We start from the raw sequence: 27,646 nt of genomic DNA on the forward strand, positions 1-27,646 counted from the left end.
GCTGGCCAAGAAACTTGGGCGCCTCAGTCCTGGCGCTGGCGCCTGGGAGGGCCGGCTGGAGAGGTGGCGGGCGCCAGCCTGCCTTTCCTCGGTGCCTGGACCCTACGAGGGACACAGGGAGCTCTGAGAAGACCCCCACCCCCACCCCAGCCCACGGCCCTCGCCCTCAGGGCCTCGGTCTCTGTCCCGCTAGTAACACCTGCGGCCCCCACACCGCGGGCTCCGGACCCGTGCGCTGCCCTGCAGCCCCACATGCCAGGGGGCGCGGGAGAGCCTGGCAGCATCCTTCCTCCCGAGGCTTCAGGGCACCGCGGCGCTTTCCTCTTTGCACGGATGACCCCGCGGAGCCGGCCTACAGTTCTTCCTCCCATATGGGCTTAAGGAGGCTGCCCTGCTGGCCGGGACCCACCGCACAAAAGGCCCCAGCAGCCGGGATGCCGCTGGCCCTCCAGGGACAGCCCTGGCCCCTACAGCGGCCACGGGGAATCTGAGAGGGGTGCGGATCGTGAGGCCTGGAAGAGCCCGGGATGGAGGGCAGCGGACAGTGTGCCCAGCTGAGGCCGCCGCCGGGTTTTTATGGTACGGGGAGGAGGGTTTGTCTCCTCGGGTCACTCCATCCCAACTCCTGTGGCGGACTGGGGTTTGCAAACCTCGCTGTCAGCAGCCAGGGGGCGGCGGGGAGCCGGAGCCGAGGAAAAATCCACCCATTTCCTGGGCTGATTGCGTCGGCCGCCGCCCGGCCGTGTCCCCGCCCCCCGGCCCCGGCCCCCGCGCGCAGCCCGCGCAGCGCTCAGAGCCGGGCGGCCCTTCCCGGCAGCGGCGGCGGAGCGCGGAGACGCGGCCGGGCGCGGCGGGCAGCTGGGCGGCGGCGCGGGGCAGCAGGGCGCGGCGGGCAGCGGCCGCTGGCCACCCTCCCTGGCGCCCGGGGGCGGCGTGGCGATGGCTGGGGCGCGCGGGGCGGCGGCGGCGGCGGCGGGCGGGCGGCGGCGGGCGGAGGGGGCGCGGGGACACAGCCGGGCGCCCCTGCCCGCCGCGGTGCCCGCCACCTGAAGGCTGCCCGGGCGCGGGAGCCGGTGCCAGCTCGGCGCGGGCGCTGGAGGCGACTCGAGGCGCGATGTCGGTGCCTCTGCTCAAGATCGGGGTTGTGCTGAGCACCATGGCCATGATCACCAACTGGATGTCCCAGACGCTGCCCTCGCTGGTGGGCCTCAACACCACCAAGCTCTCGGCGGCCAGCGGCGGGACGCTCGACCGCAGCACTGGCGTAAGTGCGCTCGCCGTCCGCCTGCGCGCGGCCGCCGCCTCCCCTCCTGCGTGCGAGCCGGGGCCGGGCGGGCGCTGCGCGGGACCCAGGCGCCCTGGGCGGCGGCGGGAAGCCGGGCGCAAGGGCAGGGGCAGGGGGCGAGAACCGGTTCCTCGGGCTGTTGGAGGTGACCATGGCTCCCACGACTCCAGCCCAGACCGTTCCATTCCCGCCACCGCGGCCCTGGGGCGATGCTTCCTTCGGCCAGTCCCTTCGCTGTTGCGGGGCCAGGGGAGCCTGCCCGGGGGGTCGGGGGCTTGGAACCCTCATTCCCTGATCGGTCTCTCCTTGAAAAGGTTGGGAAACTGAGGATGGGGACTTGGGGACTTGTCCAAGGTCACTTAGCAAGTGCGGGGTGGAGCCGACGCTAGACCCCGATCTGGGCTGATGGAGCTAGGACTACCGGCCGCCCTACTTTGTAAAAACAGACCCGGAGTCGCCGGGACTGGGGCGGGTGGGGTTCGGAGCTATGCCCTCCCCTGCGTTCCTATAGCCCCATGGCGTCCTTCCTCTCTATCCCCACAGGATGGGTTTGTCCGCGTCCCCTTGGAGGAGGGTGCAGGAGGGCTGGGGCCGCCCCCGGAGCCTTGCCCTGCGGTGCTGGCCCCATTGCCTTTGGCTTCTGCGCACCCCTTTCTTTGGGCCTAGAAATTGAAATCGCTTCTTCCCCTTTCTCACGCCCAGGGGGAAGGGGAGCGGTGGCCGGGACTGCTCCTGGGCAGAGCTGACTTAGGTGGCTGAAGCAGAGGCTGAGCTGAAACCACCATCCCAGGGCCTGCCTAGAAGGGCCCCACGCTGGGAAGGGGCTGCCCCCAGGGGAGCACGCCCAGCCAGTCCCTGCTGAACTGAAAGGGGAATTGAAGGTCCGGGATCCCTGTCGCTCTCTGTCTGCTGTTAAAGGCTGGGTGCTCTAAGAGGGACTCTGTGCTGTGATCCCCCTGCTAAGGGCCACCTCACCTGCTGGTTTCAAGAATTGCACAGCATTTCCTCCATAATGTTTTGGTTCCCTCCCTCTGGGTCCTGAGCTTCTGGGACTGGCAATGAATGAAATTAAATATATCACTACTATAGATTCTCTCTTCCCAACTTCTCCTCCCTGTCACCATGCTAAAAATAGCAGGGAGGTGACCTGATACCACTGGAGAGGAATGTGCTTGGAGACAGCGGGCAGGCTGCGGGGGCAGCGGGAGGGTGTGGGGCGTATGCTCAGAGAGTATTAGGGCTTGGTGTCCACCCTGTGTACCTGACGGTCAGGGCTACCTGAGCCGGGCTGCAAGGTGAGACCAGCCATACACAGCTCTGGTTTCTTGGTTTTGGGTAAACCTCAGTTGAGGATGACCCCTGCACAAAAAAAAATGTCAGCAACCATTGGGTGGGTGGGAGCCCTCGTGGAGTTGGAAGCCCCGTCTTTGCCAGGCTGGCATTAGGAAGGTGGTGTGGCTCGTTGTCACTGAAGCTCCAGGCTAATAAATAGGCTGCTGGATGTGGGGCTATTATGGCAGGTGCTTCATCTCTAAGTATGGGAACAGCAGCCGAGGCTGGGCCACAGCAGCTGCCCGCCGGCCTCATGGCAAGGATATCTTACTCAGCTGGCACTCCTGCCTTTGCTGGCTGCCCCTCCTGTCTGCCCAACATACCAATTTGGTCAGATGCCAAAACTCCAAGCACCCCCTTGGGTCGCACTTGAATTTAAAGAAATTTAAAGAGTCATACCTCTGATTTCCTTCCAGCCCTGGGCACCCTAAACAGAGAGCTGTGTTTCTTCCTTGTGGGTCGGAACATGTCTTTGGACTGTTTCCTTGTGCCTTTCCCCTGGGGTTGGCTGTGAACAAGCTCCCTGGTTGTGATCTCCAATGTGCTTCCTACGGTCTCACTGTCTCTCCCTCCCTCTGCCCCCACACCTGCCTCTCTCCAGGTGCTGCCCACCAACCCTGAGGAGAGCTGGCAGGTGTACAGCTCCGCCCAGGACAGTGAGGGCAGGTGCATCTGCACAGTGGTCGCCCCCCAGCAGACCATGTGTTCACGGGATGCCCGCACGAAACAGCTCAGGCAGCTACTGGAGAAGGTGAGTCTGCGTGGAGCGTGTGTGTGTGTGTGTGTGTGTGTGTGTGTGCACGCGCGCCAGCATCATGGCTCAGCCAGCCTGTGGGGTCCATTCCAGCTCTTCCTTGGAGTGTCCCCACTTGAAATATTTGTGAATGAATGAAATAGTGGAGGATGGAGAGATGGATGAGTGGGTGAGACTCCTCCCCAGGATGACCAAGGAGAGGATGGATAGACCCACCTCCTGGTCACTGCAAGCTCCACAGATGAGTCATGCACGCGTAGGAGGCAGGGTGTAGGGCTCCTCTGCCACCCCACATCCATCTGGGCAGTGCTCTTAACCCACACTCCAGTGGCTCAGAGCTGTTGCTGAGCAGAAACCTGGGAGAGCTACTGTGGACCCAGGAATTCATGGCCATCTGACTGTATGTGGCTGGACCTGGCCAGTGGCTGGACAAGCATTCACCACCAGGGAAGCCTTCCTGGCGGGAAGCAGTCCGCATCGTCATCTTCATAACCCACCTGGGGCAGCAATGTGCGGCCCGCATACACAGTTTGGGTCCATGATTTCACTTAATCTTCACAAGAACCACGTGAAGTTGGTGGGATTTTTCAGTCCATTTTAGGAAGGGGAAATTTGTATCCCAAGAGGTAGACTGACTTGTCCCAAGACAAATAGCTAGTTAGCGGGGAGCTGGTGCTCCCGCCCATGTGGCTTAGCTGACCACTTGATTTTTCACCTCTGCTCCCCACTCGGTGTGCCTTCTCCTAACTGGTTCAGCTCACTAGCTGTCTGGCACATTCTACTCCAAGGACCTTGTTTTCTACTGTTAATCTAAGTGCCAGGGGTCCCCTGGGAGTTACTAAGGGAAGGAGGAGAAATGAGCGAGCCCTTCTTCTCCACCCCTCTCCTTCTCCAAGGAAAGGAGGCGTTTGTAGTTAGCACCTGTGGGAATCCTTCCCATCCAGAGAGGAATGGAGTCACACCACACACACACAAACCCCAGTATAGCCAATCTCATCCTAGATTTAGCCTGGGACTTTCCAAAATGAGTGTTAGCTGAAGAGTGTGAGAGGAGGTCTGTGTGGAGTGGAGGGGCTTCTGTAACTCGGGGACAGGCCCCATGCTGTGAGGACAGTGCTGTTGCTGCCCTCCATGCTGGGCAGGTGGGAGGATGTCATCACCCCAGCTGGGGTCAGCATGCCTCAGGTCAAACCCACTTCAACCACAAACCCTTACCCAATTCTGGGCAAAGCAGGTCTTCCTTCTTGAGTAGATTTCCCAGCTACGAAGGCCAAGGATGGGCTGGAGGTTTCAGAGCTGTGCGGGGCACTGAAGGTGCCAAGATACCACCTCTTCCTATGCCCCTGACCTTAAGTTTCCTGGGGTGGGAAGGAAGCCTGGTCCATAGAGCTTCACCTTCAGGGAATAGTGTGTGTTTTCTTTCTGCCATCATTAGCCACCTGAGTAAATCATTTTAAGAGAATTAAAGTAAAATGCACTTAACAGATTCCACAAACATTTATTAACACTAAACTAGACCAGAGCCTAATTGAGCCTTTAATTATTCAGAATCATAGAGGAGAGAGGCAGCGTTTCGAGGGGCCTTGGACCGCAGGGGCGGGCGTAGGGTGGGGAAGAACGGGACAGAGGAAGGGTAGGACTGAGCCTTGGGAGGTGGCACTCGGTGGGAGGGCTGACAGTCGGGAAATGGATTCCAGAAAGCTCTGCGAGCCCCTGGGAATGCAGGCCTCAGAACTTTCCTTTCTGCCTGTGCGTGCCACAGCACTACTGCTTAAAAATTTAAAGCCCCATTTGATCCCGTGGCAGGCACTCTATTTTCGGAGGGCCTGAGCCGTTTGTGTGAGAGAGGGCACCGCTCCTCAGTGCACCCTGCTGTTTAAAGAGGGGCCAGGCTGTCCCTTTTTTCCCCTTCTCTTCTCTTCTCTCCCCTGTGGGAGGGGGTGGGGCAGGCACAGACTGGACCTGGCCCTCACCAGCAGAAGCAGGGAGTGAGCAAGCCCGGAGGTCACAGAGCACCTGCCCCGCCACCGAGGTCGGGTAACAATGAGCACATCCCAGCAGCTCAGAGTTCGCCCAGTCTGGCTGCGCCTTAAAGCCCCCCTGGCAAGACTGCAAAGGTGCTGATACTGGGCCCACGCAGAGCCTTTGATTTTTGTTGGCCTGGGCACCAGTCTGCCTTGGAAGCTCCACCGATGGTCCTGACTTGCAGCCAGGACCTGCAGGGACGGTGACAGGCGGGGCACGGCCTCTGCTCTCTAAAGCAGCGCTTGGCTCTGAGTGGGAGCTTGTAGGCTTTGGAGTTGGCCCAGCCTTGATGTGGCTGGCCTGGCCATGTGACAGGAAGCACATTGCTTGGCTGTGTGACGTAACGTGGGACGTTACAGGGCTGTCTTGCCTGTGTAACGTGGGACTCAAAGTAGTGTCCACCTTGTAGGGTTTCGTCAAGATCAGTGAGACTGGTAACTTCTCAGGCTCGGGAGAGGGTAGCTAGCATTCAGTTGTCCTCTTGAGCCTAGATGTGCCTTCTGCCATGGCCGACTCCTGTCCTGGCTGCCACAGCAGGGAAAACATGGGGTAGACTGTCATTCAGTAGCTCTGTGACCTTGAGCATGCCATTGGCTTCTCAGGACACGCCCTGCAGGTGAGGGATGATGTGTGCTTGGAGGAGGGGGCTGCAGACTAGGGCCTTCCTGAGTGCAGGCAGACCAGGCAAGCGATTGCCACCCCAGGGCCCCCATCAGGCAGAGGACTGCACGTCCCTGTGCCCTACACCTGGCCAGGGGTAGGGGAACTGTAGGGGATAAGTATTTAATTTAAGGAGGCTGAATAGCTTGGCATCTTTAAAATTTTTTACATTTGTGATCTATTCTTTAAAACTTGTTAAAAGTGTTCTCTCTCTGGGGAACAAAAAGCCCGTTGCACTGCGTGTGATCTCCTGACCAGAGCATGGGCTCAGCAGCTTCTGGTCACATGTCAGCCTTGCTTCGCTCATGTGCACCAGATGTGTTCGGCTGCGTGCAGAGACACCACACAGCCCCTTTCTCCAGACGTTGCCTGCCCAACAGAGTAGAGGGGACAGGTGTGGGGCTCACTCCATGCAGCTGTTGTGCCCACAGGGTGATGCAGTTTCTAAATGGTGTCAGCTGCTCTGGCTCGGCTCATTGGGGACACCTCCCTGAAGGAGGTGGGATTTAGTCTGGGCCTTGAAGGATGCATAGTACAGACTTTCCAACTTTCTCTGAAAGAAGTGCTAGTGACTCAAAGTGACAGAATAAGACAGGCAAAGGGGAAGAGGGAGATAAAGGCAACGGAACAGGTGAAGAGGGATCAGAGTGCGTCAACATTGCCTCACCTTGTGTTTTGCAAATTGAGATTTTAATATAAATTTGTGTATTTCTTTCACATAGCAAGACAAAGTGTCACGCGTCGTTAAGTGCTGAGGTTAGCACTCCTGGTCTTCTTACTGAGAAGCCTTTTGGTTGCTCTGTCTGATTTTATTTTATTTATTTGTTGGGGTGGAGGATGCCCGGTAAGAGGTGGAAGCCACACTTCTATCTCTTCTCATCCCAGACCAAGCAAAGCTAAGCCTCATACGCAAATGATTTTGTTCCTGGAAGGGAGAGCATTTTCAAATGCAGCAACAAATCAGAAAGGAAGGTTTTCCGTCATGGAGGTATCTCCCTCCCTAGTAATTGGATTAGATTCTGAGAAAATGACCCAAACACCACTGCGGCAGTCCTCAGCCTCACTCCACCTCCCTGATCCCTGAGTGCATTTGCGCAGAAGCACGAGCCAGTTTCCTGAAAATAAAATGCACTGGCAGGTGGCTGCACTAAAACTGTTTTTCTTTTAAGCTCTCTGGAATCCTGTTGAATATTAAAGTTCCATCTTGAGGCTACACTCAATTCAGATCTGCCTGTAAAGATGTAAAACAGTGATTCTTCATTTGCTGGGTGATTGATTCCTGACTCTGTGCTGGGAACGTACATGTTTGCAGAGCAGTCATCTCTCTATGATACCACCGTGTGTGATGGATGGCACACGAGATGGGGGGAAAAAAGCTTGATGCAGAGTCAGGCAGAGCGGTTCCCTGGTTCCTTCCTCCAGCACTTAAGCAATCAAACTGCTCAGCAAGGCACTCAATGAGATTTAGGGGAAGGAGGATTTATACCTGGGGGTGGGGCAGCCTAAGGAAGCTGCTCATCTCCTTTGGTATTTATGCTTGCCTAGCTGATTTTTGTCCTGCAATTTTAAGAGATTGGAAACAGTGCCTCCCTCTTATAAAGAGATGGTCAATCACCCGAAGTCCTGTGCCTGGACCTGCACCCAGTGAGGAGCCTGGGGCTCTTGCCCCCTTGCCCGCATGCCTGATTGTAAGAGCATGTTCTGGAAGACCGCAGAGGAAATGTTTACTGAACCAGTTTGCTCTGCGTAGGGAGTCACCTGTCCTAACGGTCCCCAGTGCTGGTGATGGGCCACTGCATTGTGGTGGCTGTGTGAGAGAGGTCCCTGTCGGGTGCGAGCAGGAAAATAAGATCATCTGACACCTACCGCAGCTCTTTCCTTGACCTGTTGCCTTTTTGACAGGTGCAAAACATGTCTCAATCCATAGAGGTCTTGGACAGGCGGACCCAGAGAGACTTGCAGTATGTGGAGAAGATGGAGAACCAGATGAAAGGACTGGAGTCCAAGTTCAAGCAGGTGGAGGAGAGCCATAAGCAACACCTGGCCAGGCAGTTCAAGGTATGTAGGTTCCTCTGCCGCCCAGGGCTTGCTTCCCTGTCTCTGTAGAAATGGTCATTTGGGGCCGGGAGGAGCAGGGCAAAGATTGCTCTGTGCCATGCAAGGACGGTGGGCCTGGAAGTAGAGAGGCAGCCACCCTGGCTCTGGTTTGGCACAAGACATCATAAACGGGGTGGGCCTGGGCAGCAGTCTCAGTGTGTACGAGTTCCCCACACCCCCGCCAGTCTGGCTCAGAAGCCAGGGTCCCAGACCTGCGCTTCTCTAGCCAAGTTGAATATTAGCTGGGAAGGGACATTATTACTGGCCCTTGTCGTTCCACAGCTGCTGCAGGTAAATCACATTAGCCAAGGATTAGCTTAATTGATTAGAGCCATTTCTGAGCAGGGATCTCTCAGGGCAATTTTTCACATCTGACCTAATCTAGCTATGACAGGGCATGTGGTAGACTTGCAGGGAGAAAAGAGAGAGACGCCAGCCTCCTGTGTCCCTTGTGGTACATGTTCCACTTCCCCAGCTAACTCTGGACACTAAAACCTGAGTTTGTTTTACCTAAAATGATATATACATATGTACAAATATGTATATATACATCTACAGTTGACTTGGTTTCAGAACAATTAGACTGAGAAATTATATGTCACCTTAATTAAGGTATACATGCATTGTAATTAGAAGAGAAACCCAGATGTAAATGAGCGGGTCAAGTTACACAGCCCCACTTGACAGAAAACTGCTGAGGTGTGCTCTCTCTGTCCTCCTGTCCTCGGATGCCAATGTTTTTCTTTGATGTGCCTCCCTGCATGAAGCAAGAACTCATTCTCTTTTGAAAATGATACATTAAATAGATGAAATGGCGAGCTAATGAAGTTGCAAATCTATAGTATAAATAAAATAATAGCGGACCTGATCCCGTGGAGGGGATATGAACTGAGTGCTTCTGTCGGAGGCAGGCAGGCATCTTGTCCCTGCCTCTGACAAGTCAAGAATTATCTCGGAGAGAGATTTTTGACCTGTCTGACCAAAAGGGCTTGTGCCCCTCCTTGAAGAGCCAGAATTCCCATCTGTGTGGTCAACGGGCTCCTCAAAGATGGGGTGAGATGGCTCATCTTTGCAGGCATTGTCCACCCAGGTGTCTCCAACTTCCAAAATCAGAGACACTGTGGCTCTTGAGGAAGAGAAGCAAGCCCTTGCCTTTGATCATGCTTTAATTTCATTAAAAAATATCCAGCAGAAATTGTTTTCAGGGAACTTAAATAACAGTTAAAGCAGTTCATTTTGACTAACTCTAGCATTAAAGTGTGACTTTTTGGGGATAAGTGACCATGCAAGTATTTGTTTATTAATGGCTATCTGTTTAAGGCAGGCTAGTGAGCTAGTTGTTCAACAGTATTTCATTTTCTTGCTTGCAGGGCTAACTTAAAAGAGTTTTTTCAATGCTGCAGTGACTGAAGAGGCAGTCCACTCCCATGTAACCCCGAAAGAGAGCCAGAGAGCTTTTTGCACCATGCATTTTTACTATCATTTTCCCATACTTAGCACCATGTCACTGAGGAGCCTTGAACACAACCAGGACCCTCCTTTGCATGCGACCGTAGATCCATTTCATGAATAGTTTGAACCCTCGTCAATGCATTTTTTGAAAAAGAAAGAAAAAAAAAAAAGAACTTTGTGTATGTGACTCAAAGCATGTAACCTTAAGATGTTGCATTCTAAACTGACAATAAAGACCTTTCCCAAATATGCTGGTGTTCTGAGGACTGTTTAATATGCTCTTCTAACTCCTTTGGACCAGAATAAATAAAACTCTGAATAAAGCAGGAGTACCTACATTTTCCCTCACCTAGGGAGAAGCCAGGCCAAGGTAGGGTGTCAGAGTTCTTGCACGCATCGCACTGAACCAGCTTATTTTAACCTTGCAGGCGATAAAAGCGAAAATGGATGAACTTAGGCCTTTGATACCTGTGTTGGAAGAGTACAAGGCCGATGCCAAATTGGTATTGCAGTTTAAGGAGGAGGTCCAGAATCTGACGTCAGTGCTTAACGAGCTGCAAGAGGAAATTGGCGCCTATGACTACGATGAACTTCAGAGCAGAGTGTCCAATCTTGAAGAAAGGCTCCGTGCATGCATGCAAAAACTAGGTAGGCCCAGAACCCTGCGGGGACGTGGCTCTGCACTGGCCGCCTCCAGCACACAAACAGGTGTAGGAAGTGGTGCTGAAGTGGACAGCGCCCGCCTGGCTTCAGGGAGGCGATGGCTGGATTAGGACTCCCGGGTAGGGCAGGGCTGCCTTGAGAGGTGCAGGAGGCAGAGGCGTGTAGGCAACACCATCCTAGGGCACGGCTCGTCGCCAGGTGCTGCGTGGAGGCCGGTCACAGACCCATCGAGTTGCACATCTGGACGAAACAGGATGATAGATGTTGCGTCCCAGCTGGTGGACAGAAGTGCGTGAGTTTGTATACGTGTGTGTGTGTGTAGACACAAGTTTAATAGGGCTGCAAATGTACATCTCAGATTCCTCCAGGTTGAGAACAAGGGCTGATGAAGCTCCTTAGAATATTGAATCCTGCATAGTTTGAATAAAAAAAATAACAGTCACATCACAGTAGATTTGCCCTTTACAGCAAGAGAGGAAGCCCCTCGAACAGCCTAGAAGGGGAGGAGCCTGGGAGCAGATCAGCTCCTTACCCAGACTTAACATTTGCTAAGAAAGACCCCCAGTGTGGGGCGCCCTGTCTGGATTCTTACTCGTGAGAGATCACCCATTTACTTTATCAGCCTTCCAGCTAATTATTGCAGCAAATCTTAATGTGTTAGGGTTTGAATCCCCTTTTGAATACACATTTCAAATCCCATTTTTAGGTTTCTTAAATAAATATTAACCATCCCTCCTCGCCAACTTTTTTAACACAAAGGTAGCAGATTTTCATATTGTATTCTTAGGGCAGTTTTGCCTTCTCCAGATGTTTTCCTCGGCCTTTGTCTGATGTTCTCCCTTCTTCTCTTTTTATCCCCCTGTCTACTCGCTCACACACACACTCTCCCAATGTGTCAGTGTAACACCTGAAAAGAACAAATGCTTTAAAAGCTCTCCAGTGTTGTTAGGCAGGTAAAGGAGAGGATATTCAAGAGGAAAGAAACTAGAGTCTTCTGCTTTGACAGATTCTCATTTCTGGATGATTTGTAGAAGCCATTCTGGCCATCCTCAGTCAAGGCGTAAAGTCTTAAGTTCCTAAATCAGGGCAGTGAGGCATGTTGGGAGTCAGAGGAATGCACTGTTCCTTTCAGTACATGCTGGCTGTGTCCCGAGGGAGGCTGTCGGCTGCACCCTCCCAGCTCTGTGCTCCATGGTGCCCAAGCCCCCCGGTGTGGCCGAGGCTGGCTGCCTCAGACAATCCACCAGGCATTGGGCTTCATGGTCTCTACCACCTCTTCCCATTTTGACTTTCTGGGAGTTGGTGTAGGTGATGAAATGGTTGTGGGGCTGTATTAGTGGTTACAGAGCTATAGGGTTCTTTCTGTTGGGTACAGTCTCTACTGAAGTCACCATCAGCCCTCTAAACTCCCCCACCTTCAGCGGTTGCCCTCAGCCTCTGAAGACCCCAGTGGTGTGGTTGGTCATGTCGTTTTTCTGTTCCCCACAAGCGGTGTCTTCCTCCCTGGTGTACAGAATAGGTATACCAAAGAGAAACCATTTTCCAATCAAGGAATCAAGGGAACAAAATGGAAACGTGGGATAGAAAGTTGCACGTGGTGAGAGGCCTGCCCCTCCCAGGCGAGCCAGCCTTCCCATCTGTGCGCGGCCTATTTTTAGTAGCTGGGTGAGTTTACCTTATGGCTTCAGAGCCCGAGATTTTCACACGGTTACCCTTGGGCTGCTAACACCATTGATTTGGGAGTAAAGAGAGTGGAGGATAAACAGGCCCCCAGAGGCCCTGTTTTTCCCCCACCCATGTGGAGTGCAGCTGCCTGGTCTCACCCCTGCATTTAATTCTTTCCTCAGTAGGGCTGTGGCACGTAGGCAGAGCGCTGACTCAGAGGGTCTGCAGCTGGGGCCCAGGGCTCAGAACGTAGCCAGCTCTGGGCTGATTCTGATGCACAGCAAACTGCGTACCCCCTGGCTGGGGGAGGCAGCTGGGAAGTAGTGTGCTACTCGATAGCCGGGCACCTCTCCCCAGGCATTGATCTTCTCTTGTTTCAGCTGCTTCCTCATCTGTAAACGGTGCAGGATCGCTGGGCCCCGGGATAACTCATGGAATGATAATTCACAGAAGTCATTCATGTTCCAGGTTTAACACGGTGCCTGGCACAGAGGGGGTGGGTGGTAGGTAGGCAGGTGGACAAGAGCTGGAGGGTGGAGGTAGACCATTGTGACTGAGCAGTGGAGAGGCAGCTAGACAGCTGATGGATTGACAGATGCTGGACAGACACAGGTAGATCTGGACACTGCTGCTCTTTCTTCTCCCTTGGCTAAGCCTTTGGTTCAAGCTCAATAACTGAAGGGCCAAATCAATATCCTGTAGCTGCTAAATTTAGCTTCACTTTAGCCTTGCAAGGAGACACCCATCTCAGGACTGTCCTAGCAACCTGGTTCCTTGCAGGGAGGTTGCTGTGTCCTGTGGAGTCACCCACTGCTGGTTGTCCTCATGGGGGAAGGACTTCTATGAGACGTAGTGTCCCAGGGGCTGGAGGTTTCCTCCCTCGCCTTGACCGTGTGGCTCCTTAGTGTACCTGCCACATTTGGCTGGTGTGAGGTCTGATTGTTCCTTGGTCTGGCGAACAGGGTCTTGGCTCTCTTCCTGGGGTGATAGAGGACAGGGTGTCCCTACAGCTCTCCAAAAGTCACTTAATGCCCCTCTGTGCTGCTGTCTTTTCCAAGTTGCTGTTGCTAACAGTTCCTGACTCCAGAACATGCGCAGCAACCAGCAGACAATCCAGGCAAGGACCCAGGTCCCACCCTCCTCCCAGGGGCATTTCTGAAGATCCCTCTCTCAGTGGGATTAGTTTTTTCCTAATTTCCCAGCCAGAAATTGAACCTGAAACTCTCCTTTCTAGAACTGGAGCCAACGTCTATCAGGCATTCTCGGGGAGAGAAGCAGTTGCTCAGAGTTTCCCTGGAGCAAGCCTTGTTGGCAGGCAGGGGGGAGGCAGTGCTGCCCGGACACCTAGTCCCCATCACCCCTGTCCTGGGGCCTGGGACTCTCTCCGTGAGGACACTGTAGAGTCACCTGCTCCAGCTGCTAAGCTGAGTGAATCCAGAAACGTCAGAGCCGGTGTAGAGCACTTCTTACGCCACTGACGCACCAGGCCTCAGTGGTCCCCTCTGTATACGAGGGCCTGCCTGAATTTGAGGACGTCTCTTAGTTACACCATGCTGGTGCTCTGAGACTAAAGACTTCCTTAGTTTCTTTACTTTAAAAGGCTGAGAAAGAAGCCCCCAGACCCTCATAAGCACAGGGACAGCCTTGGCTTCAGGGTCACCGGGGGTCTTTTTGCTTCACTGAGAACACACCTTAACCAAGCCTGCTGGCTCCAGCCCCCAAAGCCCCTGCCAGCCGTTGGGAGCTGGGCCCACCCCAGTGTCCACGTTAGTAAAAGTCCAATTACAGGCTCCTGTCCCAGTTTGGCGATGTCAGGGCATGGTGCTTCTTCTGACGCCGTGTCCTCCACTCTCTCTCCCAAAGCAGACAAGTCTGAAGTCTCCTTGTTCCCTTGCTCTTGAGATGTTACGAAGGGTCCCCAGGCGGTGAGACTGGCCCTGTCCTGCCATGTGCCCTGTGTGGAGCTAGGCAGTGAGCCACTGGCAAGAGCGCTGGGCAAAGCAGCATGCAGGCAGGTGCACTCAGAGACAAGAGCCCCGTCCCTGGTGGGGGATGGTCAGTCTGAAGCAGAGCCCGCTGGGACGGCAGGGGGAGGAAAGGGACCCATGTCTAAAATGAGTGCTGACTTCTGGGGGGGTACAGGTGGGGCTAGGTCTTCCTGCTGGGTTCCTTTGAGGAAGTTCTCAGTTATGTATGATGAGAGGTCTGGGCCTTGCCCTGCCCCCGCCCGTGTAGGAGGTGGAAGGGGCAGATACCTGTGGGAATCCTTCCTTCACAGCCGCCCGCCCTGCCCAGGGTCTGGGGAGGCTGTTTGCTTCCCTGCTTATTTCCTCTGCATCCCAGACATCATTTGTACCAGCTCTGTGTTCTGCAACCTCCGTCCAACTCAATGCTTCTCAGGTTTTAGAGGATGAAAGCTGGGCCCGAGGGAGGTAAGCCTAGCGGCTGGGTGGCAGGCCAGGGACCTAGTCTGCCGGCCTGGTCTCTAAGATTGCCCAGGGACCCCTCTGTCTCTCAGCCAGATTTCCATGGTGGGCGCCTCCCCAGGCCTGTTCCCTGGGTCGCCCAGGCTGTGGTTCAGATGCAGCCTCCTCCTGAGAGTGGTGAGCAGCAGACTACTCTGTCCTTGGGCATCGGCTTGTCCAAGCTCCCAGCCTTGAAAGGCAAAAGGAATCCTGCCTCCTGAGCCCTGTCCAGGCCCTCAGGGCAACCGGACCCTCCCTGTGGGGTGTCTGTCCCTCCCTGCTCACTTCCTCTGAGATGGACCTGAAGCCTGGCCAGCCCTGCCGCCTCCGCTCCTGTCCCCTCCTGCTCATCCTGAGTGCTCGTGACTAGAAGGGACACGACACGCTCCTGAGCTGGATGTGCCAAGATTCCGCGGAGCTTGGCCGTGGGTTTTTATAGATCCTGTCAGCTCCCGAGGTCTTGGCAGAACCGGTCTGGATGAGGAACCAAAAATAGCTCCCTGCCTCAGGAGGGCGGTGGCAGAGGCCGAGGTGCGCCTCGGTCAGGGAGCATGATGCCCCGGAGGTCAGGCTCCAGGACTGCTGCCCGGGGGAGGTCCAGCTCCAGGGGCATCACTCAGGGCACCACCCTCTGTCCTGCACACCAACCAGTTGAACCCACAGTGATGACCACTGCCGACCTCAAGCAGCGCTGTTGGGGAAGCACCCTGTTGGTTAGCTGCCACTCCCTGCGGCCCTCCGAGGGTCACTGTCATCCCTGGCCCTGCACAGGCAAGCAGAGGAACCCCTGGCCTCCCCAGGACAGGCAGCCACATCCCGTCATCCCCTCCTCTGGGACAGAGAGTAGAGCCTCACACTTAGGATTTTCCGAGAGATGAGTCATTCACTCATCTGGTGCAAATCCCCAGGCTGACAGTTGGGGAGATGGGGTGTGGTCAGCAGGACAGGCCGGGTAGGGTGCAGGAGGGCCCTCTATAGGGAAGAGGCATCCTTAGGTGAAGGCAGCAGGGCAGAGGTGGGCGTGGGGCTCCCGGTGGCGGGGTTGCTGGAGCACAGATGTGGGGGCCGTCTGAGAGTGACAAGTGGGGCAGGTGTCTGGTCTACTGCAATGTAGTCATCCCACCAGAGGGGCCTTCTCTGGGTGTGAGACAGCATCGTGGAAGACCCACGTGCCAACTGAGGACTGTGAAATGGCTGGACTGTGGTGGAAACAGCAGGCTCTCCCCCGAGGCCCCAAACCATGACACCCGTTGGGGTGATGGCTCCAGGCCACTAATAAAGCCACAGAGGCAGGGAGACTTTCCACAGGAAGTCACGGTGCGAGACGCTGCCTGGGTGGATGCTGGCTTCTCCCGTTCCCACCCAGTTCAGGGGGAGCTGTGTCTCCCGAGCAGCCGGGCTCCCTGGCCAGTAGGAGCAAAGGACACAAAGCTGGCAGGGCGACTGGAGCCAGCCCTGGGCCCCTGATCCCTGTCTTCCAGATGAAGCTCTTGTGAATCCCCACCCCAACCCCAAAAGGCACATGGGGTGGAGGACTGGTCAGGGCTCCCCTGGAAAAGGAATCTCCCACAAGGCTTCCCAGACCCACCACCTGCTCTTACTCTGGTCGACATAGATGCCGGCTCACCTGGGCCATCCCCTCTCTGTCCAGATCCCCCCACCCCACCACTTCTCCTACTGATGGGGCACGAGTATCAGGGCTGGGCAAGTTTGCCTTGTGTCCAGCAAGGACCCTGGCGCCCTGTGTCACCCAGCCCGGCTGCTGGGAGGCCTTGAGCCATGAGGGGACGATATTTATGCAGAAAAGCACAGGACTCCTCCTGGCTGTGGGGTCAGGAAAAATACCTGGGGAAGGGGTTGGGACGAGGAAGTGTTTGTGGCATTCCTGTTTCCAACCTGAGCAGAGGCGGCAGCCCTGGAGCTGGAGTCTTGGAGCCCGGCAGCCAGGCTTCATGGCAATTTGGGTGCAAACTTGGTCTTTTCCTGTTTGTGGTGGGGTCTTAACCACTCAAAGCCTCCTTTTGCCCAGGTGCACAATCTCCTGCTGACACAGAGGAAGGAGACTGGTGGGCTCTGGGCTGGGGCCAGGAGGTGCCATCGTGCCAGCCTGGCATGAGGCTCCCAGTGGGCGCGTTTGTGGCTTCCAGTTGGGGAAGAGTGTGGGGACGCCCTCCCCAGTGCCAGCTTCCCAGGCCTAATCCTAGCTCATCGTGGTACCTGGGTTAAGTCCCTGACAATCTTCCTGAGCACCTGGATTTTCTCTGAACTTTGCAGACTGCTGTGTACACAAGCTGACATGGTGTGGCACCGCCTCAGGGCACCGCAGTCTGAACAGGCAGGGAGGCCCCCAATTGGCTGTCCTTCAAGGAAGCCCCCCACGTGCCACCTCAGGTTTCCAGGGAATCTGGAGCATTTTGCCCTGTGGAGGTCGGCTGAGACTCACGTGTCCCAGAAGAGTTACATGGCTGTATAGACAGGCCGGCTTCCAGGTGTGGTGGGCGCCGGCTCAGGGGCTCCAGCTGCAGCCCTGCATAGATGCCAGGGTGACCCTGACCATATGCTTTACCAGCTTCCCTGCCATTTTGAAGCCTGGGAGCCCCAAATCCCAGCCCCCATCCTGGGGCTCCTCTTCCAGGTGGCAGAGACTGTCTCACCTCTGCAGGGAAAAGCACTCAGGCGCCTCAGCAGGAAGGCAACTGTGACCCTTCTCCGGGGTCAGTTCCGAGGGACAGAGGCTGCACAGGGGAGCTGTGCGGGGAGCCTGGGCTTCAGGGAAGTGTCCCATGTGCTGACTGGAGTATTGTTGCCACTCTGCGGGTGAATCCTGCCTTGGGAAAGCCTCATGCTGCGCCCAACTCTGCTTGCCCAGGGTCCCTGGCAGTCTTCTAACAGCGTCAGGAGTCGGGTTATTGCTGTGCCCATCTCCCAGAGGAGGAAACTGAGTCTTGCTGAGGCTGACCCCCTCCTAGAGGTGCCACTCTGGCACTCCGTCCCCAGGCCCCTCAGGCAGCATCTTCTCAAAGGGCCATGGCCCCGGAGGTGGCCTGCCTTGGTCTTCCCCTCCTTCTCGGCCCGTCGCTCTATTTGAGGAGGGGGTGGCTGCTCTGGCCTCTGGGGCCAGGGATGATGTCTGTGCAGTGAAGGGTGCCAGCAGCTGCTTCACAGCCTCCCAGACCCAGAAGGCCAGAGGAAGAAGTGCCCACGTGCCCCCGGGGACAGCTGGGGGTGGAGCAGCTGCCACGGGCTGAGGCCTCTCTCTCCTTTGTGACCTGTGTGCACTCTCTTCCAGCTTGTGGGAAGTTGACTGGCATAAGTGACCCCGTGACTGTGAAGACCTCTGGCTCAAGGTTCGGGTCCTGGATGACAGACCCTCTGGCCCCAGAAGGTGATAACCGGGTGAGTGTCCCCCTTACTCGTTTGGATGGGGTGCCTGTGCCAGCCATGCCCACCTTCCGGGCAGACCCCTCCAGGGGCTTGTAGCTCCTGGGGAGACTTTGGGAGGGGCCCTGTGCTGACTCAGAGATGTGAGGATGACAGTGGCAGATGATGGAGCCTGCGGGCCCCTTGGAGACCCCTGCCCTCCAGGCGGGCCGATGCCCTGAGCCTGTCTCTCCTGCCAGACTTTCCCGCCCTGGCCTCTGCTTTAGGGAGAGAACACATCAGGCCTTTCCTGCTTTAATGATGTCTCATTTGTATCTCATTTACCATTCCTTTCATGGCTGATAAGAACTCGTGTTCCTTTTTGATTTAGGAAAGAGGCCATGTTCTTTTTTCCAAGGCTTTTGCCCCTTGAGTAAAACCTCAGAAAAGGAGAGAGAAACAAGCACCACATTTGCCTTGATCCAGGGCCTGAGAAATGGGGGTGAGGGTGGCTGAGAGGGTTTGGCACCTGGCCCGGCTCTGCCACCGCACCCCAGCTCCCACCCAGCACCTCAGACAGCACCGTCATGGCTTCCTGCAGAGGGACAACCTCTGAGGCTCCTGGTGGAGGAAGAAGCTCTCTGGCCTTGACTATCCTTTGGCTATTTCCAAACGTGACCTTTGACTGCCAGAGTGGGCAGCCCAGCAGTCTGGGACGCTTCTCACCCAGCCCACTTTTCCTTCAGAGCTTTGCAGGACACTTAGAAAGTAAACCCTTTAAAAAACCTTAACCCTTCCCTAGGACTGATTAAGAAGGGGGCTAAGAGTCTAAGCTTTGCCGGGACCCTTTGGGCCTCCTCACCGTCTCCAGCATTTCCACACGACATGGCCTGTGCTTCCAGCACACCCTCCTTCTGGGAGGATGGACCAGTGAAGCCAGGACAGAGGGCTTCTTAGCGCCTGCTGCACTGTCTGGGTCCACCAGCGACTGTGGGGGGAGCTCCCCTCTTCCTCCCACAGGCGGCCCAGCCGTGTCCCGGGCCCTCTTCCCATCTGGAGGGGCTGGCTAGACCACAGACCTGAGATCCTGTTGGGGTCGGGTATTTGCTGGGGAGAAAGGTTGTTTTTGTCCTGTTTTCTTAATTGTATCAGCTGATATTTGGAAGTTTTCTAATAACTTAATAGGCTGTTGCTCTGCTATTCTTTTGTTACACATTTCACTTGGAAAAGCCCACCACTGTTTGGAGTTCAATTAGGTACTTCCTCTTGCCACAGATGCTGGTGGTGATGATGATGGTGATATAGAAATAAAAACAGGCCCAGTGTGGCGGCTCATGCCTGTAATCCCAGCACTCTGAGAGGTCGAGGTGGGAGGATCATTTGAGGTCAGGAGTTTGAGACCAGCCTGAGCAAGAGTGAAACCCTGTCTCTACCAAAACTAGGAAAAGTTAGCCAGGTGTGACGGTGGGTGCCTGTAGTCTACAAGGGAGACTGAGGCAGGAGGATCACTTAACCCCAGATTTTGCTGTTGCTGTGAGCTGTGATGATGTCACTTTGTTCTTCCCGGGGCAACGGAATGAGACTGTGTCTCAGAAAAGAACAAAGAGGAAGAGAGGGGAGGAGGGGAGGAGAGGGAAGGAAAGGAGGGAGGGAGGGCACTTAGGAAGCAAGGCCTATGTCCCGGGGAGGGAAGAGAGAGAGAAAGAGGAGAGAAACAGACAGCCATCCCAGGATGGCGACAGCAGAACGTGGAGAGCAGGTCAGGTGTGCCAGGAGCTGTTCTGGGCACTGTGTGTGCGTATTAACTGCATTCTCGTCAGAGAAGGCTTCAGGGCCACAGCAGCCGCACTGTCTGCCCTTCCTGGTCTGTCCCCCAGCGACCCCCACCATTGAAATCATCATCTCCTCTGCTCAGGTGATGAGGAGAGACGTGTTCTCATCCCCAGGGTTGTGTGCTGTGTGCAAGGTCTCAGGAGAGGCTGAGCCAAGCTGAGTCTCTTCCAGTCCCTGATTCCTTGCCTGCCCCACCCCACAGACCCAGCAGGCTGAGCTGGGGTCTGTGGGCAGGAACCAATCACCTCTCTCCCACGTCGGGAGCATCTGTCTGTCCCTGACGCCTCAGGTCTGTATCTTGGCCTCCACTTTGCCCTCCGTCTCTGCGTCATGAGCGCACTGGTCACACCATCTTCAGATACCAAGGGTCTGGGGCTCCTCACCCTGGCTGTTTGCTCTGCACAGTGCAGCAAGGGTGTAGGCTCGCGAAGCTGTTGTGCAGCTGATGGATGCTTTTGATAATTAGACAGCTATTTTCCGCTTGATGACTAGATCGCCCTCCAGGAAAGGAGGTGCTGGTGGCGGGCGGAGCATGCAGGAGTGGGGGGAGGAGGCCTTTGTGGGGAGCTGGCTAAGGCTTAGGAGGGGACGCAATGGAGCTAGGGCTGGCAAAGGAGGCCTGGGGTGCCCTCTCTGAGCACCTGGGCTGTGGCCACTCTGGCCGGGTGCTCAGCATAGCCACCTCTGACCCCCAGCATGCTAAATGACACGTTCCCAAGTCCTGCCATTGATCTGCACCAGCAATGTTTTGTTTTGTTTTGATCTTTTCCAATCTCCCATTCGATGTTGATCACACACATGCAGGAGACCAATAACTCACTCAAAAAAAAAAAAAAACAGGGAAATCAATGTCAGCTTCAGCACAGAGTGCCAAGTTGGGCATTACACGGGGGTGTGACCACAGGCAGAGAAGAGAATTGCAGTGGGACCTCAGGGCACAGGGCCAGCCTCAGGGGGCCTGCCTTAGTCAGGACGCCTGCAGAGGCCTTGTGCTCATAAGACCCTGGGAGGCCTGCCCTGAGCCAGCTTTCAGCATCTTGCTTTCTTTGGGCTGAACAAGGTTAGCTGGGGATGCTCAGTCCTTCCTCAAGTCACTTATTAAGCACCAACTATATGCCCAGCCAGTCCCCACTGTGTGTTTCAGCAGGGAGCTGCTCATATGAGGTTCATGGCCCTGGGCCCCCATGGTCTCGTTTTTTTCCTGCAGTTTTGGTGGCCTGGACTGTCCATCCATTAGGGTTGGAGGAGGGAAAGGTTTTTGGGGCCTGGGCAAGCTCTAGACCTGACACCCATGTCCCCCTGCCAGTCTGTGTCCCACCTCTGAGGCCATGTGGATTCTGGGACCCTGTTCCCTGACTCCAGGCTCATAGCCCAGCCTGCTCTGCCTGCTTCCACCACCACAGTGTCAGGCCAGCTCATCTCAGCCATCAGAGGGGACCAGCATTCCCCTCCCGCCAACCCTGGGAAGTTCATATTCAGAGGGTGGTATAATTACTAAAGTAGTCATTTGACAGCTATCCGTGAGCTTAACTTGGTGTTTGAAAGTTAAGCTCACGGCTTAAGTTAAGCTTTTCCCATCGTCTAAACAGTATCAAAGCCAACCAGATATTTTATCAGGAGCCCACAGGGTCCTGAAAGTCAAATGACATTGTGGGTGCAGGCAGGGGTCAGCCTAGCTGGTAAACACGAACATCCTTTCTAATCTTTTCTCTGGGAGAGAGACGTTTAGGGCCACTGCTCTCTCTCCACCTCCTGTCACTGTGGGGCCTCGGGCCAAAGCCACCAGCATCTCCCACTCCCTCTCTCCACCGTTCAGCTAATGCCTCCCTTCGGGGTGTATCTGCCAGCAGCTCAGCTCCTTGACGTTAGCAATTCTGTCAGGAGGACGTGTGACAGATGCTCGCCTGGCCAAAGGGAGGGAGGGGCACAGCCTGGCCCGAGTGACTATGCCAAGGCCCTTTAAATAGCACCAGCCTCGGGCCTCCTGCAGGCTGCATCACACAAGTTCCCTAGGGTGGTGCCAGATTCAAGGCCAGGACAGACACCATCACCCAGGTCTGCCCTGGACTGAGAGAGAGGGCCCTCTTCATGGAGAAGCAGAGGGACATATTTGGGACAACCCAGCCAATCCCGTGTTCTCAGTAAACTCGGCCATAAGCAGCTACAGTGCAGACAAGATGTGGGAGACCCAGTTCTCCCTACACAGGGAGCCGTGGGGAGATGCCCTTCTTCCCGTATGGGGAGCGTGTGTGGCATTCTGTCTTGGAAAAGCCCTGTCCGTCCCCTGAGAGGAGGCAGGCTGTGGAGGTGTCTCTCACCTCCAAGCTGATGTGAGTGACCCTAGCCACGGGGACTCCCTCAGTCTCCATGTAGGCCCCGAGGCCAGAAAGCTCCAATTGTCCTTGATTCAGCCGATCTTCTGATGCTCGCAGTGGCGAGGCGGCCTGCACCACCATGCTCAGAGTCCAGTGGGGGTTGGGGGACACATGGGCCTGGAGTCTGAGGGCTGTATTCATGTTCTGGGGTGGCAGTAACAGATCGCCACACAATGGGGGGCTTAAAACAACAAGAATTTGTTCCCTCCTGGTTCTGGAGGCCATGCCGTCTCTGAAAGCTCTGGGGAAGGCACTTCCTGCCTCTTCTGGAGGCTCCAGGTGCCCCTGGCTGTGTCCACATCATTCTGGTTTCTACCTCCATCTTCACGAGGCCTTGTCACCCCTACAGTCCCGCTTAAGGTCACTTGTCACTGGCTTTAGGGCACACCCTAATCTAGGACAATCTTATCTTGAGATCCTAACTTAATCACATCTGCAAAGACCCTTCAAATAAGGTCCCATTTGTAAGTTCTAGGATGCGGACTTCCATTTGGGGGGTCACTCTTCATTCCCCTACAGGGTTGGCGCCTACCTGCCTGGGGTCCAGGTGCTCAGGAAATGCCTCCCAGGGGGTGAGAGTGAGAGCTGGGGGCAAGGAGGTGGGCTCAGGGCAGGGGGACAGCTGGTGCAGGGCACAGAGGCATGTGATAAGTGTGTCCAGGACCACAGGCAGGGCAGGAGGTGGCTGTGCAGGCAACAGAGTATAGACTGAGGAGTCTGTGCAGAGAAGTAACAGGCTGGAGTGGGGGCTTCAGGAGGGTCACACCAGCCACGGCGGAGCCGTGGGGGCCAGTTAGGAAGTTAAGGACAGAACTGAGTGAGGTGGCCAGAACTGGGCATTGCATGGGGATCAGTCACGTTCACCTGGGAACAGCTCCTTTGAAAGCAGCAGGTGTGGCTGCTGAACCGCTAACACAGGAGGCAGGTGAAGCCCCCCCAGGGGTGCCGTCCACGGCCCCTGGGTCCCACCCCTGTTCTAGGGAGGGAAAGCTGAAGCTGAGCAGGAATAGTGGATGCTCCCTGTGCCCGTGAGTCTGCTTCCACGGGGGGGAACATACAGACATTTTTCACTCAAGACTGCCAGGGCCACCAAAGGCGGACGGTGGTCTTCCCCTGCATGCAGCCCAGGCCCAGGAAAGAGGTGTCCTCCCTGGTGGGAGCCACCAGCACCTTCAGGCAGGTGCTCTGTCTTCCCCTTTTGCAGACCCGCCACTCGCATCTGGGGCCTCCGGGCCGAGCCTTCAAACCCCACATCCACAGTTGCATCCAAGGGATAGGGTTGGGGGTAGGAAAAGAAGGAACGTGGGTGGAGCTCCCCTTAATCAGGCTGCACCCCGCGTGCCTGGATGGGGTTTCAGGTCGCTGAGACGCAGGCCTGGCTTTGCTGCCCTAGGAAGTAGGGAGGAGAAAGGACAGGTGTGCTGAGGAAAACTGGCCATTTACCTGGCGAGTCTAGAGTAGAGTGAACGGTGGAGCATGGGGGCCAGGGCTTCCCAGCCTCACCCCACAGACATTTGAGACTGGATCAGTTTTTGTTGTTGGGGGGCTGTCCTGCTTATTGTAGGGTACACAGTGGCAGCACTGGCCTCTGCCCCTGGATGCCAGCAGCACACCCTGGCCGTCCCCAGTCATGACAACCTACACTGTCCAGGCATGAACAGTGCCCTGTGAGTAGACTACCTCCGGTTGGGAGGCCCAGCCAGAAAAGCCTTCAAGCCCAGGGTCACCCCCTGGCTCTGTTGACTAAGGAGCCACCAAACTTCCCTGGCCTGAGTTTTCTAGTCTAAAAGTGGGGCAACAACAGCTCCCTGGTGCACGGGCTAATGTGAGAATTAAAGGTCAAAGAGGCAGCCAGCGTCTGGCCCAGCAGATGTCACGGATGAAGGCATGTGAGTGCCCAGGCATCAGGCAACTTTGTTCTGCTCTTGGCCTTTCACTGGGTGCCCTTGGGTCTTATTGGAAAGAACTTGTTGGTCCTTCCAGGAAGCCTGAGGGCCAGCCAGTTCTCTATGAAAGTCCACACTGTCTTCAGGGCCACCTCCCCAGAGACGGAAAGAGCAGGCATTGGCGGACTCGATCTGAGCCCTGGGCCTTGGGTACAGGGAAAGAAGACATTTCAGATGAGAAGGTCAGAGGGAATGAACTCAGGGGAGGGGCTGCCCTCTGGGAAACACAGGGTTCTTTATTCAGCACCCCTTGGAGTTCTGACCCTGTGCTTCTCCTCTGCAGAGAATGGCTTTCCCTTGGGAACTAAGCTCAGCCACAGTGGGAGCATTTACACCATGGGAATTGGCAAATGTCCAGAGCAGCCTTCCCTGAGCCCCACCCCTGGGCCCAAGAACTAGTTGTTCTACACTGAGCTCCTTGTACCGATTTTCCCTCCCATCCTAAGTTACATTTTTAGAAAGTGCTGTATTCCGGGTTCAATTTGCCAGTGTCCTAGAAGAAAAGGTGACTTAAAAATCCTTATTGATGCCATTGCTGCCCAGTTCTGCCCCCAGGAAAGAGGCGCTGGACTCTGGGGGTACAGGGTGAATCACACTCAGGTCTCACGCTCAGGAGCACATTCTTGGGGAGGCTGCTGTGTGAAAATATTCAAAAGTGTTCTCCATACCGAGATGGGAGGGGTGTTTCCATTGGGGGACAGGAGAGGGTTCCGGGAGGAATGTCATTTGAATTGGGTCTCCAAAGAAGCTAGGGGCTCCCTGTCGGAGAAGACAGCAAAAAGCGGGGGCCAGGAGGGCGGCTTCCAGAAATGCAATCCAGGAGGTTTCAGCACATGGCCTCCGTACCCCAGTACTGTTCCCAGTTCTAACCCATGACCCATATCCTAGGGGGCTGGTTCATGGGAGGCTAAGAATAATAACACCCTCAGAAGAGACCCAGCTAAAAAGTAAATCTCGTTAAGAACATAAAGCACATCTGCCTCTAAGTACCCGAATGGATGTCTCAGGAATGAGGTTATGATTTTTCTGTAATTCTTAGCACATGTATAATGCTGAGTCGGAAAGCTCCTGCGTCCTTAATCTCTCCTGCAGCTATCCAAGCCCCGGATGGATAAAGCGGCTGTCTCAGTGTCAGGCGGGTGTGTGAGGAGTGGCGTCTGCCTGCCAGATTGCCTTCTGTCTAACTCCATGGCTTTCTAATTTGCTGCCATATTGGTTGAAAATGACTAGAGTGTTTTATACAACGTCTAGACACTTCTCAAGGCAGCTAACATTTAAGTGATCATCAGAAATCTCTTCCTCTGTAACTTGAACTTGGGCCATGGCCGGGGCTGTTATCTTGCTTGATTTCAACAACCAGAGCCTTCCTCAAGGGCCGGGTTTTTTTAGAGAGGCCCTTTCCCCTGGATTAGGCATGACAGTGAGTGATTACACGCACAGCCTCCCAAATGCCAAGCTAATGATGTTCCTCCCGGCAGTCAAGATGGCTCTATTCGTGCTGCGGTGAGCGCCCAGCACGAAGGAGGAGCTCCTATTGGCATACGGGAGGTGGCCCTTTCTGGCAACCTTGAGGGATAGTCATCACCCCAGATAAGAGGTGCTGTGAATGACTGCCCTTGTCCAGGGCCCCCTCCTGTGAGTGCTGAGTCAACACACCCACAGGGTTCCTGCTTTCCACAAATGTGTGTGAGTGCCTGCTGTGGGGTATAGCAGTGGACAGACAGATGTGGCTCCTGCCCCATAGCCTGGTGACACCCCATGCCAAGGGCTCGATTTCGAGGCCAGTAACTTACATGACCTGCACTGAGTGGCTGAGCCCAGTTGTGCAGTAAGGCTGTGGGTGGAAGCAACGGTCCCGCCATATCCCTTCTTTAAGGTAGCAAAATGGTCCTATTTTCTTTGAAAAGTGCACTGTGTTTGGAAGGAGGACCACCACCCCCTCAGTCTAATTATTCCTTCTTGGTTCTTCTAGCTCCTTTCTTAGTAAAGGTAAATTTCACATTGGAGAGCAGATACCCCCACTTTGGACATGCTGACCAGGTCTTCTCTCCCGCAGGTGTGGTACATGGACGGCTACCACAACAACCGCTTTGTCCGTGAGTACAAGTCCATGGTCGACTTCATGAACACAGACAATTTCACCTCCCACCGCCTCCCTCACCCGTGGTCGGGCACGGGGCAGGTGGTCTACAATGGGTCCATCTACTTCAACAAGTTCCAGAGTCACATCATCATCAGGTTCGACCTGAAGACGGAGACCATTCTGAAGACACGCAGCCTGGACTACGCCGGCTACAACAACATGTACCACTACGCCTGGGGTGGCCACTCGGACATCGACCTCATGGTGGACGAGAATGGGCTGTGGGCCGTCTACGCCACAAACCAGAATGCTGGCAACATTGTGATCAGCAAGCTGGACCCTGTCTCGCTGCAAATCCTACAGACCTGGAACACGAGCTACCCCAAGCGCAGCGCCGGAGAGGCCTTCATCATCTGTGGGACCCTCTACGTCACCAACGGCTACTCGGGGGGCACCAAGGTGCACTATGCCTACCAGACCAATGCCTCCACCTACGAGTATATCGACATTCCCTTCCAGAACAAATACTCCCACATCTCCATGTTGGACTATAACCCCAAGGACCGCGCCCTGTATGCCTGGAACAATGGTCACCAGATCCTCTACAACGTGACCCTCTTCCACGTCATCCGCTCTGACGAGCTGTAGCTCCTTCTGCCGGAGGCTGGAGTCCAAGTCCTCCCCTGCAAGGGAACTCCTGTGAAGCAGCTGCCAAAAAGATAATACCACTAATAATACTGATTTTGAAAATCATCAGCAGTGCCGGTTCCGACATTGAGGGGTGATATTGCCTCCCACTGTCTCCCATGCCAGCCGGCAGACAACAGACTTCAGAAGAAACCCCTGTATTTGCAGCTGGAACTGCAGCCCCAGGCGCCGTGGTCCTCCCCCACCCCATTCCTCTCTGGTCAAACAACACACTTCAGAAGCAAGGCAATGACTGTTGGCCCCATTCTCACCGGAGAACACCCACTGTTAGGATCGCATGGACATTCCCTTAAGTCGTGGTCAGCTCCGAGGGATGTGATTGTCCTGTGTCCTTGAGAGCCCCCGGGCCGCACTGGGCGGTGGCTAGTGTAACTCGCATCCCATTGCAGTGCTGTTTTGACTGTGTTGTTGTCTCCTAGATTAACCGTGCTGAGACTCCCAAGTAGTTCAAGGACCCGTGTCTAGTACTTACTAAAGCAATGGTCAGAGTGCGTAGAATGAAGTTCCTGTACCCACATTGTTTGAACTTGCGTACCCCATAGATATATTGTGCAGAGTCTGTCCGTTATTTCCTTGAGGTGGTAACTTTGTATGTTCAGTTTATGCAATGAATGTTGTAAATGCAATGCCGTAGTTTGGATTAATAAGTGGATGGTTTTTGTTTCTAAAAAGAAAAAAAAAAATCAGTGTTCACCCTTATAGAGACATAGTCAAGTTCATGTTGATAATAATCAAAGGAATTATTCTTCTTGTTAGCTTACCTAAATCACGTATCTGCAGATAAGAAGGGCTTATCTAGGGAAACTTCAGTTTCCAAGGGGAAAGGAATGTCATGAGGGCAACAGTGTGTGGAAAGTACATTTTTTTAAGTAACGAAAAAAAAAAAAAAAGGAAAACTTTGTACTATCCAGTTATCTAAGGAACAATAAAAATATTAGGAGAT

The 27,646-nt window shown here is 55.1% G+C and overlaps 1 protein-coding gene across 1 annotated transcript; it reads left to right on the forward strand.

The window, feature by feature from the left end:
• Positions 1–792: 792 nt before the first annotated feature.
• OLFM1 (olfactomedin 1) lies at positions 793–27,646 on the forward strand. The gene is made up of 6 exons (XM_053558750.1): positions 793–1,264; positions 3,219–3,368; positions 7,959–8,114; positions 10,034–10,253; positions 17,688–17,794; positions 25,969–27,646. Exons 1-6 carry the CDS (start codon positions 1,115–1,117, stop codon positions 26,641–26,643), a joined length of 1,458 nt encoding a protein of 485 aa, XP_053414725.1. The 5' UTR covers positions 793–1,114; the 3' UTR covers positions 26,644–27,646.

Source organism: Nycticebus coucang, chromosome 2 (genome assembly GCF_027406575.1).
Source record: "Nycticebus coucang isolate mNycCou1 chromosome 2, mNycCou1.pri, whole genome shotgun sequence".
Taxonomy (NCBI): Eukaryota; Metazoa; Chordata; class Mammalia; order Primates; family Lorisidae; genus Nycticebus; species Nycticebus coucang.